Source organism: Priapulus caudatus, unplaced genomic scaffold, assembly GCF_000485595.1.
Source record: "Priapulus caudatus unplaced genomic scaffold, Priapulus_caudatus-5.0.1 Scaffold185, whole genome shotgun sequence".
NCBI classification, from domain to species: Eukaryota; Metazoa; Priapulida; class Priapulimorpha; order Priapulimorphida; family Priapulidae; genus Priapulus; species Priapulus caudatus.
Window position 1 is genome coordinate 340,184 of NW_014577246.1, and position 12,096 is coordinate 352,279.

Here is a 12,096-nt window from a genome sequence, read left to right on the forward strand (position 1 = left end):
TCTGGTGAGATATTGCGCATGCGCTAAAACAGTAACGTAGCCAGGTTATGTACTGACTGGTATATGCAGCGGGGACCTTACATGCAAGGCCTGCTTCCTATTTCTGAAGTGAAGTCTACTGATAAAACTTTATTATAGAAATCTATACTAGGATAACCCCTCTTCATTATTAATTCATAATCTTTGCAAAATATTATTCTTTTGGGGGGATATTGCGCATGCGCGAGCACCGTTTAAGGCGTGCAGTACAGCCTAAAGACAAAAAAGTAATATAATTGGCGGAGGAAGAGAGGGGTGGTAGACTGAAGGAAGGCGGCAGGGAAGATAGCTGAGGGGCGGTGGAAGAAGGAGGAGGCTGACCGTGCGACAATGGAGACAAGGGAAATGGCGGGCGGGGATGAAGTAGGAGTTTTGAACACTACAGGCTAGGCCGCTCTCCAAATTATAAACACAGGTCTACTGATACGAATTTATTTCAGAAACCTCTGCCGAGATACCCCCTGACCATACTAAATGCATTTTAATCACAAAATCTAACTCCTCCGGTGAGATATTGCGCATGCGCTAAAACAGTAACGTAGCCAGGTAATGTACTTAATGGTATATGCAGCGGTGACCTTACATGCAAGGTGTACTTCTTATTTCTGAAGTGAGATCTACTGATATAATTTTATCATAGAAATCTATGCTAGGATAACCCCTCTTCAATTAAAATTCATAATGTTTGCAAAATATTATTGTTCTCTGGCGATATTGCGCATGCGCGAGCACCGTTTCAGACGTGCAGTACGGCCAAAGGAAAAGTACGTAAATATAGCTTGCTGAGGGAGAGAGGGGTGGGAAACTGAGGGAAGGTGGCAGGGAAGACAGTCGAGGGGCGGTGAAAAGAGCAGGAGGCCGAGCGTGTGACAAGGAAGACAAGGGAAAGGGCGGGCGGGGATGAAGTAAGAGTTTTGCACCCTACAGGCTAGGGCGCTCTCCTTATTATAAACACAGGTCTACTGATAAGAATTTATTACAGAAATCGATGCTGAGAGACCACCTGACCATACTAAATGCGTTTTCATCACAAAATAAAGCTCCTCTGGTGAGATATTGCACATGCGCTAAAACAGTTGTGTATTCAGGTTATATATACTGACTAGTATATGCAGCTCGGGGACTTTACATACAAGGTCTGCTTCCTATTTCTGAATTGAGATATACTGATGGAATTTTGTCATATCAATCTATATGCTAGGATGACCCCTCTGCACTTTAAATTCTCAATTTTTGCAAAATATTATAATCTTCTCAGGAGATAGTGCGCATGCGCGAGCACCGTTTCAGGCGTGCAGTACGACCTAAATAATAGTACGGTAATATTATACGATATGTATAATAGATATACGAATGATAATGTGCGAGTGTCACTGCGCGGTATAGTTAAATTGTCGTGCTAAAGTACGTAGGTAAAGTTACTTTGCCGGTATAATTCCCCAGTTTTTATGTATTCTTACCGGCAAGATTTAGTTTCTTCACTGTAGTATTGATCAACAACATTTCAGCGATGGCCTGGGCTCCCTTACTGCAGATTCGGTTGTCCGCCAGACTCTGTAACATATGGTAGTGCGTAACATTGACACAAAAGTTGTACCTAATTATTACGCTCATTATAACATTTGGCATCGTTGTATTGGTATTCTATTATCTGGCACACATTGGCGGTAAAACTTGCTACATCACTTTACGATATATATCAAAGACAAAATCTTCATACCAAATCGGCTATGTAGCAGTTCTCTTTGAGCATCTCACTGATGTAAACTACACCATCGGCTCCTAACCAATTGTCGTCGAGGTTTAGGACAAGGACAGATGTGTTACCCTTACATGCAGAAAAGAAAAGCACATGTTACGCATACATTTACAATATCATTGTCCATCATGCTAATTCGATATTTATGTAAGAACGAGGAAGTCAATTATGTAAGACCACAACAGTTACTATAGTGAGAAGCTCTCATCAAATAGGTATCGCGTATATTCGACAAACTGCGAAAGGCACTGCGCGCGGCAATCTTTAAGTTTCTGTGATTCTTCACTTATATATGGAATTAATAGACCTTGAATTAGTATATTATTTCAATTAATTTGTTGCCGGTTAACTGTTACCACATTGGTTTATTCAACGGTATCGTCAAATCCGCACCGCACCGTTGGTGTTTACAATGAATCCAGATTTATGAATCACGCGCTGCCTCGGCGCTTCGCGCATCTGCAGCTATAGGCGAAGCGCTAGGCGCCTCGGCATCCGGTAAGAAAATGCCCCGTTTGGAAAGAGCCGAGACAGGGACACTTTGAAACCATGAAAACTGCGCGGTATTACGGTGCACTCAACATAACGGACGCAATCCTTAGCAACGATGCTAAACAGCTATAAAATTACCAGAAGATGAAGCCACGATGTCGTAAGATGTGTAAACATGCTGTAAATGCTGTAACATCATAATATAACATGTGTGTACGCGGGCGAGCAAGTGCATCGCAGTAGCAGTAGCAGCAGTAAGACAGACATGCGCCAAATATATCAATTGAAGCTAGCCTACCACCAAGGGTAGAGACATCGCCTTAGCACCGTGCGGACCGAGCCCGTGGTGCCGTAAGTTCACCACTTCATCTTCAATGTGACGCATGAAGTATGACACCGGTACTACGCCGAGCATCTCACACGCATTCACATATGTCTTTCGGCCACTCGCGTCGAACGCATTCTGTTTATCTGTTATAATAATTACAAGCACGTTATATTTCTATAATCATAACGTGTTCATATGTGAGTATTGCAGGGACGGATCCATGATTTTTTAAAGGGGACCTGTATTCAGTTTAGGCTATCAATCGGGAGTCATTTTTTATACTTTCTATTTTTTTCATTTATAGGAGACAAGCACAAAATAATAATATTATAGAAGGGGCTCATGCAGAAGCACATGTTCAAAAACCTGGGGGGGACAATTGATATTGTGTCCCCCACCCTTCGAAAAGTGTGGGGGAGGTGCCCCCTGTCACCTGTGTCCCGATGGCATTTGCGCCCATCATAGCTGCATGTGCTATATACACCATATGACTGTAGCACCGTTATATATTTAGGACAATAATTATGCACTACAGGATTTTGCAGCCCGCCCGCTAGGCACGAGCGCCACCTGCTGACACAGCCTGCTGATGATCGAGATATGGTGCGGCAGCAGGATGTCCGGATCGCCATCACGTGACGTTTGAACGCATATCTGATTATTTTTGTGTCCCTACAGAACAAAAGTAGGGGGCGGAAAGTCCACAAACATGTCTCGTGTCAGCCCTAGAAACGGTGGTGACTATATGCAACAAGAAGATGAATGGGAGAGAGATCTGCTGCTAGACCCTGCCTGGGAGAAACAACAGAGAAAGGTAAGAACTATTGTTGTCGCGAGTCGCGTGTATAGCACTGTCAGTCTGTCACTGTCAGTGACGTGTAGTCTGCATTTAGTGTGTTTGAGTTTGTTGTGTGCTGTTCGTTGCACCGTACGTCCGTAGGGTACAATCTTGGATCCCCGTGTCACTAACAGGTCTGTCATGTCGTAGTCTACGTTTACTCAGACGCAGTCGGCCACAGTTTGCATTGACACTGTGTACACTGCTTGCGTACAATGAGTAATGTTATATCTTCACGTTTCATGGAACTGGAACAATCTACTACTACTAGTACTATTACTACTACTAGTAGTACTACTAGTACTAGTACTAGTATACTAGTACTAGTACTAGTTACTAGTACTACTACTACTACTAGGGCCTAGTAGTAGTACTACTACTACTCGGTACTACTAGAAATAATATCATAAAGCACGGCACTGTAGTGTAATTTCAGATGGCTACCGTACCAGCACTCCTAACCATGCACTGCAGGCTTATATCATGCCGGGAACGTTATAGAATATAGGCACATACATCACATGTGACAAGCAACATAATTGTATAACCTGCGATCATTGTATGGAAAGACATACTATATATACATGTAATATTGGCAACTACTCGCATGCAAGTGTGCGTAAAATTCGAGGGCATACTAGCACTTCCAGCAACTAATACCTACCTTTGAAATTTTAGTAAGATTCAAGATGTTTATTTTGTGCATAAGTCTACAGTGTATATACAGTGTACAGCGGCAAATAGGAAATATACAAGTCAAGGTAATCTAGTTTACAAAAGAAGCACAGGAGTGGCGAAAGAACCCGCAGGTTATCAACGTCTGCCACCCCTCAAAATAAAATGTCATAGTACTAATAGTAGGCAGATGGGTCATTATTATAATATACTTGGTTGCCACAGTAGTGTATGGTGAGCATGTGAAACCGCAAAAACATGACAGCGAAAATGATCAAAACATATGAACAATAAAACTGAATAACGGTGAACAAGAAACTAAACAAAAATGAACAACGGAATGAGCAGAACAAAACAGGCAGAGCTCTAATTTAAGGGGCAAACAATTATAATGATTCAGAATTTAACGAGTTAAAGTATGGTAGCTTCAACTAGCTATGATATCTTCATGTATCTCTTAAATTTACCTCAAAACAAAATTTACTTGACACTTTTCACATGTAGTGGAATTACAACCATTCACTGAGTGAAACACGTTTCTTTTTATGGATACTGAAGTCTGAGATTAAAAAAAGGACTGGAATCCCCTTTTCCTTTAAAGGTAGTAGCCATCATTTGCAAAGCATCGTGGGAGGGCTCGAACAAATTTATGCTCATTGTAACTTAAAATGAGGACTCATCAAAGTACACATCACAGCGTTGGATTTATGGTTATAATGTGACATTTAAATGAGAAATTAAACGTTTTCCTCTTAATGTGACTAGAAGACGCCCTAAGAACTCAAAGAAAACATCCTGATGCCATCTACAAATGAAATTTTATGGAAATTGGGAGGTTGTGCAAATGAGGGCTACTACCTTTAATGTAAACAATGTATCTAAAGTAATAGACTTTTGTTTACACTGTATCTAAAATGAAAGATACTACGAATACCGTCTTGACTCTGTATCTCCTAACCCGTAAACTGCTGAAGGTTGTTTTCATTTTGGAGACTTTTTACGTACACTCCTAAAAATGTTCGGAAATTCAGGTTTGATCGGTGATATCTCTCATGTACCTGCATTATTTTAATTGCATTTGGTAACATTGGAAAGCCTGTTCATTTTCCTTCACAATGATGTCCCATTTGCAATGATGCAAATGGGGGATGTGCTTTACAGCTATATATGCAGTGCAGCTCGAAACAAGAGTAAATATAAACGAGAATACACTTTTGACAACAGCAATGCATTCTGCAACATTTCACTTCGGACCCACCCCCATATTCAGGTCTAACGATAAGAATTTATTACAGAAATCGATGCTACAGGCTTCAAACATGATTCAGAAATGTTTTATTCACACTATTGAGCTGAATGACCACACACTATTTTGTTCATATCCTGTGTATCACAACTGTTCAAATATCAACAGTCATATCAACAATAATTGCCGTTTCTGTGTGTCTAAATATCTAACTAACACTGTCACTCGCGGGTATATCTCACTCTCTCACGCGCGCTCTCTCTCTCTACCTCTATCTCCCCCCTCTCTCTCCCCTTTCTCTCTTTCGCTCTCTCTCGCTTTCTCTCTCCCCCTCTCTCTCACTCGCTCACGCGCGCCCCCTCTCTCTCTCTCACACTCTCACGCGTGCGCGCTCTCTCTCTACCTCTATCTCCCTCTCTCTCTCTCCTCACGCGCGCGCTCTCTCTCTCTCTCTCTCTCTCTACCTCTATCCCCCCTCTCTCTCACACACTCACGCGCGCGCGCGCTCTCTCTCTCTTTCTCTACCTCTATCCCCCTCTCTCTCTGTCTCTCTCACACACTCTCACGCGCGCTCTCTCTCTCTCTCTCTCTACCTCTATTCCCCCTCTCTCTCACTCTCTCTCTCACGTGCGCGCGCTCTCTCTACCTCTATCCGCCTCCTCCTCTCACTGTATCACTACCCTCCTCTATCTCTCTCACGCGCGCTCTTTCTTTACCTCTATCCCCCTCTCTCTCTCTCTCTCACTCACGCACGCGCGCGCGCGCGCTCTCTCTCTCTACCTCTATTCCCCCCTCTCTCTCTCTCACACACACACACTCTCTCACGCGCTCGCGCTCTCTCTCTACCTCTATCCGCTTCCTCCTCTCTCTCTCGCCTTCTCTCTCTCTTGCGCTCCTCCTCTCACTATATCACTACCTTCCTCTATCTCTCTCTCTCCTCTCATCTCCAATATAACATATATCAGGGGTTAATAATGACAAATTTGTCATTTGTCGTTATTAACCCCTGCATATATGTATGGGACCTAAAGTTTCCGTCGGTTTGCGTTAGTGACAGAGGAATGGGTCGTCGCGTGGTTTCATCAAGTTCCCAACCACAACCGGTGTCAAGCAAGGCGTTAACCCCTTGTCAAGCAAGACGTCGGCCTTCAACAACTAAAACGTCACTCGTGTCAATCACGGCCTTGCTCCTCGTCAACCGCGACGCTCTCCTTTGTCAACAACGACGTTGCCCCTTGTCAACCAGGACCCTACACCTTCTTCACCACGACATCACTGTTTGTGAACTACGACGTCCCATTTGTCAATTACGACGATGCCTCTTGTCAACCACGATGCTGTCCCTTGTCAATCACTACGTCATCACGCATAGGGCTTCTTAACCGCATCTTTTAATATATCTTGAAACTAATATTATTAATTAGTACAAAAACGTATTTTCTAACCATTAAATTCAAACCTGCACTTCGAGATATTTTCGTCCGATTCTTCATCATCTACCTTTAATAACAGTTCGTTATCATCATGCGGGTCATCTTCACCCAACGTTTCGCTGTCGTCAATTCCCGTCGCCCCATTCACATTCGGTTGTGCACTAACACATTTAGGTGGTTGCTCGTCCTCGTGATTTTCACTATATTCTTGTGACATGGTTTTGCTGTTCTATTTCTCATACATATGCGATATTATGATGCTGTAATCGTGATTAAATGTATTTTAGAGACTTTTTTTTAGCGCACGTAGTTCTAAATTTGGACAATACCATGGACAAAGGTAAGATTAAATAATAGTATAGACAATCAATTTATAGAATTGTAGATACAACACGCATGATGCAACAAGTGTCTATCACGTATGTGCGTATGTGTCTCAATTCTGTTTTAAGAACACGGAGTATGTGATCGGAAAAATACACAATGCAAATGGCTAGCCTCATATCTATATACACAATATGTAAAGGCAGTATATATAATATATAGGTAAATCACACACGCGCGCGCACGGACGTAGGTACGCCACACGCACGTAGGCATACAGCCCTTACGCACACACAAACACACACACACACACACACACACACACACACACACACACACACACACACACACACACGCACACACACATACCGAGCAACTCTCATACCGCACGCACAGACGCGACGAACCTAGACGAAGAAAACGCTACTCTGTCGCTGCGCGCCGTACAATAATTAGAAGACACCTGAGCTGCCACCGCCTCCGTTGCCTCCTCCGCTGACGGCAATTAGACCGCCGTTGAAAAGAGTCCGGCGCTACAGCAATGTAGAGAGCGCTGGCTGGGATGCACGGTTCTACCTTAAAGTTGAATTTAATTCAATCGCGAGCACACATCTGCCGGTAACTGGAACTCCCGCGGGTCGCTCTGACGGCTCGAGAATTTGTTCGCCGCGAATGCTGCACGACGAGCACAACAGATTGACGCGGTTTTGTGCGCAGACGCCTTGCCGATGGCGCTTCTTCTTCGTCTTCTTCTTCTTCTTCCTCTTCTTCTTCTTCTTCTTCTTCTTCTTCGTCGTCGTCTTCTTCTTCTTCTTCCCCTTCTTCTTCTAAATAGATTATTACTATTGTTACTATAAATAGATTATTACTATTGTTACTATAAATAGATTAAAGTAAGATAACATAGTAACATACATTTATTACAAAGATGTCATGAAAAGCTGGGCGTTTAGCCACTTTGTTCGTAATCCCTTCAGGCTTCACAGCAATTGAAGCCTGGATAATTTTAGATTAGTATTCATGCTTATCAATGTTATATATAGAAATTACAATTACAATACAGATGGCATATGATACTGCACATTTTGTTAAGTACATTTTAGGACAACTGGACTGCAATCATGTGGTTTGGTTATGGTTAAAGGGTTATTGTTAGGTGGCTGATGATGCGCATATCATTGACCCCCCCCCCCCAACTATAGTAAGGTCCTAAAGTAGACAAGTACTGTTTACACCTGCATCTGTAATTCAATAAGTTTTATGTGCTATATGTCATATAAGAAAAAAATGCAGAGTATGTGTAAACAATAATATCATAAGTTATAACTGCACATAACTGATGAGCATTATTGTATGTTAGAAATGATAATACATGTATTTACTCTAGGTTATTATATTAATACATTTTACATTATACATGTAGTGACGTATTGAAAATTCTTATCATCATGATCGCGATTGTCAGGGTGTTTACGGCAATTAATTGCTAGTTATGACCCTATAAGGAATGGAAGGGTGGGGTATGGCAAATATTCATGAAACGTAATTTAAATTTGTGCATGTTGTATTATATGATATCATCTGCCTAAAATTTTGATTGGTATTAACGTTTTCCATTTTCCTGAGTTTGTATACTGGATTATCTACGATGGGTCTTTTTTGACAGATGTTCTTTTATATTCAACCTTGCATAGATGTGTTTTTCTGAATGCAAATCTTTTGTAAACTGCTCTACTTTTACTACCAATCACTCTAGTATGGAAGGATATTTGTATACATGTGCATATAGGCATAGCTATATCCTGCATACTTTTGCACTTTCAGTTTGTACATTGTGATTGTGCAATAACTAGTTTTCGGGTTCGTGATAAATTCCAAGGCACTCCCATTTTTGCAGGTGAAAAACCATCCCAAGCTTGTGATTACTAGTAGTTCACCAGCTGATCATCAGCCAATGGTTTGCTGACATGAGAAAAGATGGAATAAAAAACGAACAAAACTATGTAAAAATGTTCACGAACAAACTACTAATTGATTTATAATGTAATTTCGATAGGCAAAAGTTAACTTAATGTAGAATGCTTTTACATGTAGTGTAGTGTGTACATGTGCGCTGTAAGTTTTTACATGTGAAGTATATATCTGCAATTTGCAGGATATTTTACACTTTTTTTATAGTTCACTTGTTCTACTCACTCATGCATCTCTAAATTTCTTCTATTTGGTAATTATGTAATCACATAATCATTATATTGATCGTTCAAATGGTAGTTTGTGAAGTAGGTATTGTAGCTATACCAACACCATAGATTAGCTTGTCATCTAAGAAAGGACGAATAGGGTAAATTAATGTATAAATGTCCATAGCAGTCTGGAGAATGTGTCACAGAAAAATCACAGACTGAGATTACAATCGTCATTAATTTACATAGGAAATGTGTCAAAAGTTGGTTTTAAATCAGAAACAAATTCATCAGTATATATTAGAATAGGGATGGGGCGATTCAATGATATATTGATATTTGCGATACAAACCTCTACGAATATTCACAATTCATGTATCGTTACTCTATGGTATGAAATCCATATCATTTGGTAGCAGTTTTTGTCAGAAAACAAAAGAAGCATGACTCAATTCGTGGTTTAATAGCAGCTGTTTACTAAGCGCTCCAGGATACTGATTCATAAGCATTCACAAAGTACTGGTTAAGTGTAGCCTATAGGTTGCCAGGTAGTTTCTCTTGAAATTATTGTGATACATATCGTATAATTGCCACATCGTATCGTATCGTGATCGTGATCGTGATACAGATCGTGATCGTGTATCGTGATAGTTATCCATATCGTCACAGCCCTATATGTGTGCGCGCGTGCGTGCGTTCGTGCGTGCGTGTGTGTGTGCGCGTGCGTGTGCGTGCGCGTGTGCGTGTGTGTATATATATATGGAGTTTACTAAACATTGTTTTTAAAGTACATGACCCATGAGTAAAAGAAGAAGAGATAAGAAGTAGCCAAAACAAACGGCTACAGGCTGATTCATGAACAACAAGACATACAATCCAAACTACGCGGCTGAATTCACCGTACGCCATACGTGTGCGTGCGTGCGTGCTTGCATGCGTGCGTGCGTGCGTATGTGTTTAGTATTTCTGTCTGCTGTTGCACGGAGATGGTGGCATCTAAACATGAAAATGTATATATATATATCTGTCTGAAGCATGTAAATCTCTACACGTTTGTGACCCTACCATTGAGATCTGTGTGACAACAGACAGCTCGGCTATATGGTAAATGCAGTGGGTGGTTTGAGTTCAGCTCATTTGCACGCCTATTTCCCCACCAAGCGCTAAAGTGTATGCAATCACTTGTCAGTAGATGTAATTGCGGTTTACAGCAGACAAAAGCCACCAGTAATGTCCTTGGCAGCTCAGGTGACCCTTCTCTCTGCTCGCTGAGCTAGCTGAATACCACGCGTTCTAATACCACCTAATCAGCTTTAGAAGGAAGCATTGTGTTTATCATATGTATTATATAGCGCTGTTGCGGCCAGTACGCATCGAAATTATACCTATCGTGAAATATCTGGAGCATTTACTCGCACTTACAATAGTATTAATGTTCTGGTATCTACTCGGTACCACAGGCGACTATGCTGAAAGTATGAACATCAAGTTGGATATGGTGTCAGACATCAGAAGCAGTAGTTATGAACTTATGACACCAGAAGTCCAAAATGTCATTACTGTTGAAGTTAGGTGTCATGTAAAAGTTGTGACATTTGCAGCTTTATAATTGTTTATGATGTTTTAGACAACAGGCCCTCTGAATTCTGCGGATTCTAGTGCAAGGCCTTTCGAGTCAAAATGTCTGGCTACCTTTTCCCGAACTTGGGAACGAACAACAAAGTCCCCCATTGGTGTTTGTTTATGAAAGTTGAATGTGTATGAATATTTAATCATGAAATTTGAATATTTAGGAACGTGAGCTACGAACCAAGCGATCCGCATGCACGAACCAAATCATGAACCTAGCCATGTTTTCTGGGCAGTTGAGTTTCGAACAGTCGTTTTGCCAGCTAAATTTTGGAAGCGAAAATTATCATATGAATCGTAAATAAAGCGACATGCGCACCTGCGTGTCACTGTGTGTGTGTGTGTGTGTGTGTGTGTGTGTGTGTGTGCGCGCGCGTGCGTGGCGTGCGATCCGTCCGTGCGTGCGTGCGTGCGTGCTGTGTAATAAATGTGAATGTGTGTGCATGCGTGCGTGCGTGCGGTAGCTCAGAAATCCACGTAGCCCTAGCAAGCATGTTCTCGCATGATAATGACCTTTTGCACCGCCTGCCACCAAATACTTGGTCTCTCCTGCCGCCTGTACAGAGGCCGAGCAGCTCCTTGTTTGTAAAAAACCGTGCGAAACTAATTCATCGCGTTATCACAGTAATCTGCTTGGCGATGGGCTCTGTGTGATGATAGCTGCGTACGAGCGCATACCCGCCATATGTTACGTGGAAGAAATTTCTGTCGTGCCCGTTGCAAAAAAAAATACGCGTGACAAAGCGCGCTAAAAAAGAAACCACAAGAACAGGCGACGCTGTTGATTGAGCTGCGCGTCATGAATGCGCCTAAGGCTAAGAGAAGGTGTTCTGTGGTTCGATAAAGACGTTGCGGACCTCACACAAGTAAGTGTGCATAGGCACGTACCCTGGCCGGACGCTGTGTTGCGGTGTGTTTCTGAGGCGCTGTGACCAGACTCGAAGACCTAGGTAAAGTCCAGTAGGGTTAGGCGGGTGGGTGTGGTGGGGGCAGCTTACTGGCGCTTCGCACGAGCGTTGCCGCCGAACAAGTGTGCAGCGAATGCCCTAGCTCCTGCATTGCGAACTGATGTACGCTGAGTATTAAAGCATCGTACTGCGTACCACTCGAGTGTATTAATACGAGAACAATGCGAAAGTATTAGGGTGCC

General features: G+C 42.2%; 2 protein-coding genes across 3 annotated transcripts in view; one reads left to right on the top strand and one right to left on the bottom strand.

Moving 5' to 3' along the window:
- Window positions 1-3,078, bottom strand: part of LOC106806905 (leucine-rich repeat-containing protein 74A-like) — a 12,557-nt gene extending 9,479 nt beyond the window's left edge. The window contains exons 1-4 of the mRNA XM_014809050.1: window positions 3,052-3,078; window positions 2,589-2,792; window positions 1,760-1,867; window positions 1,500-1,593 (exon numbers count right to left, since the gene is read on the bottom strand). Of these exons, the coding sequence (XP_014664536.1) occupies window positions 1,500-1,593; window positions 1,760-1,867; window positions 2,589-2,792; window positions 3,052-3,078 (433 nt within the window). The remainder of the gene's footprint in view (window positions 1-1,499; window positions 1,594-1,759; window positions 1,868-2,588; window positions 2,793-3,051) is intronic.
- Window positions 3,079-3,226: 148 nt separating this feature from the next.
- The window catches only part of LOC106806913 (alpha-actinin, sarcomeric-like), a 37,107-nt gene continuing 28,237 nt past the window's right edge, over window positions 3,227-12,096 (top strand). Inside the window, exon 1 of one of the 2 annotated variants that reach the window (XM_014809080.1) lies at window positions 3,227-3,432. In XM_014809080.1, the coding sequence (XP_014664566.1) occupies window positions 3,328-3,432 (105 nt within the window). In that variant the 5' untranslated portion in view covers window positions 3,227-3,327. The remainder of the gene's footprint in view (window positions 3,433-12,096) is intronic. The other variant, XM_014809079.1, reaches the window with a different exon arrangement.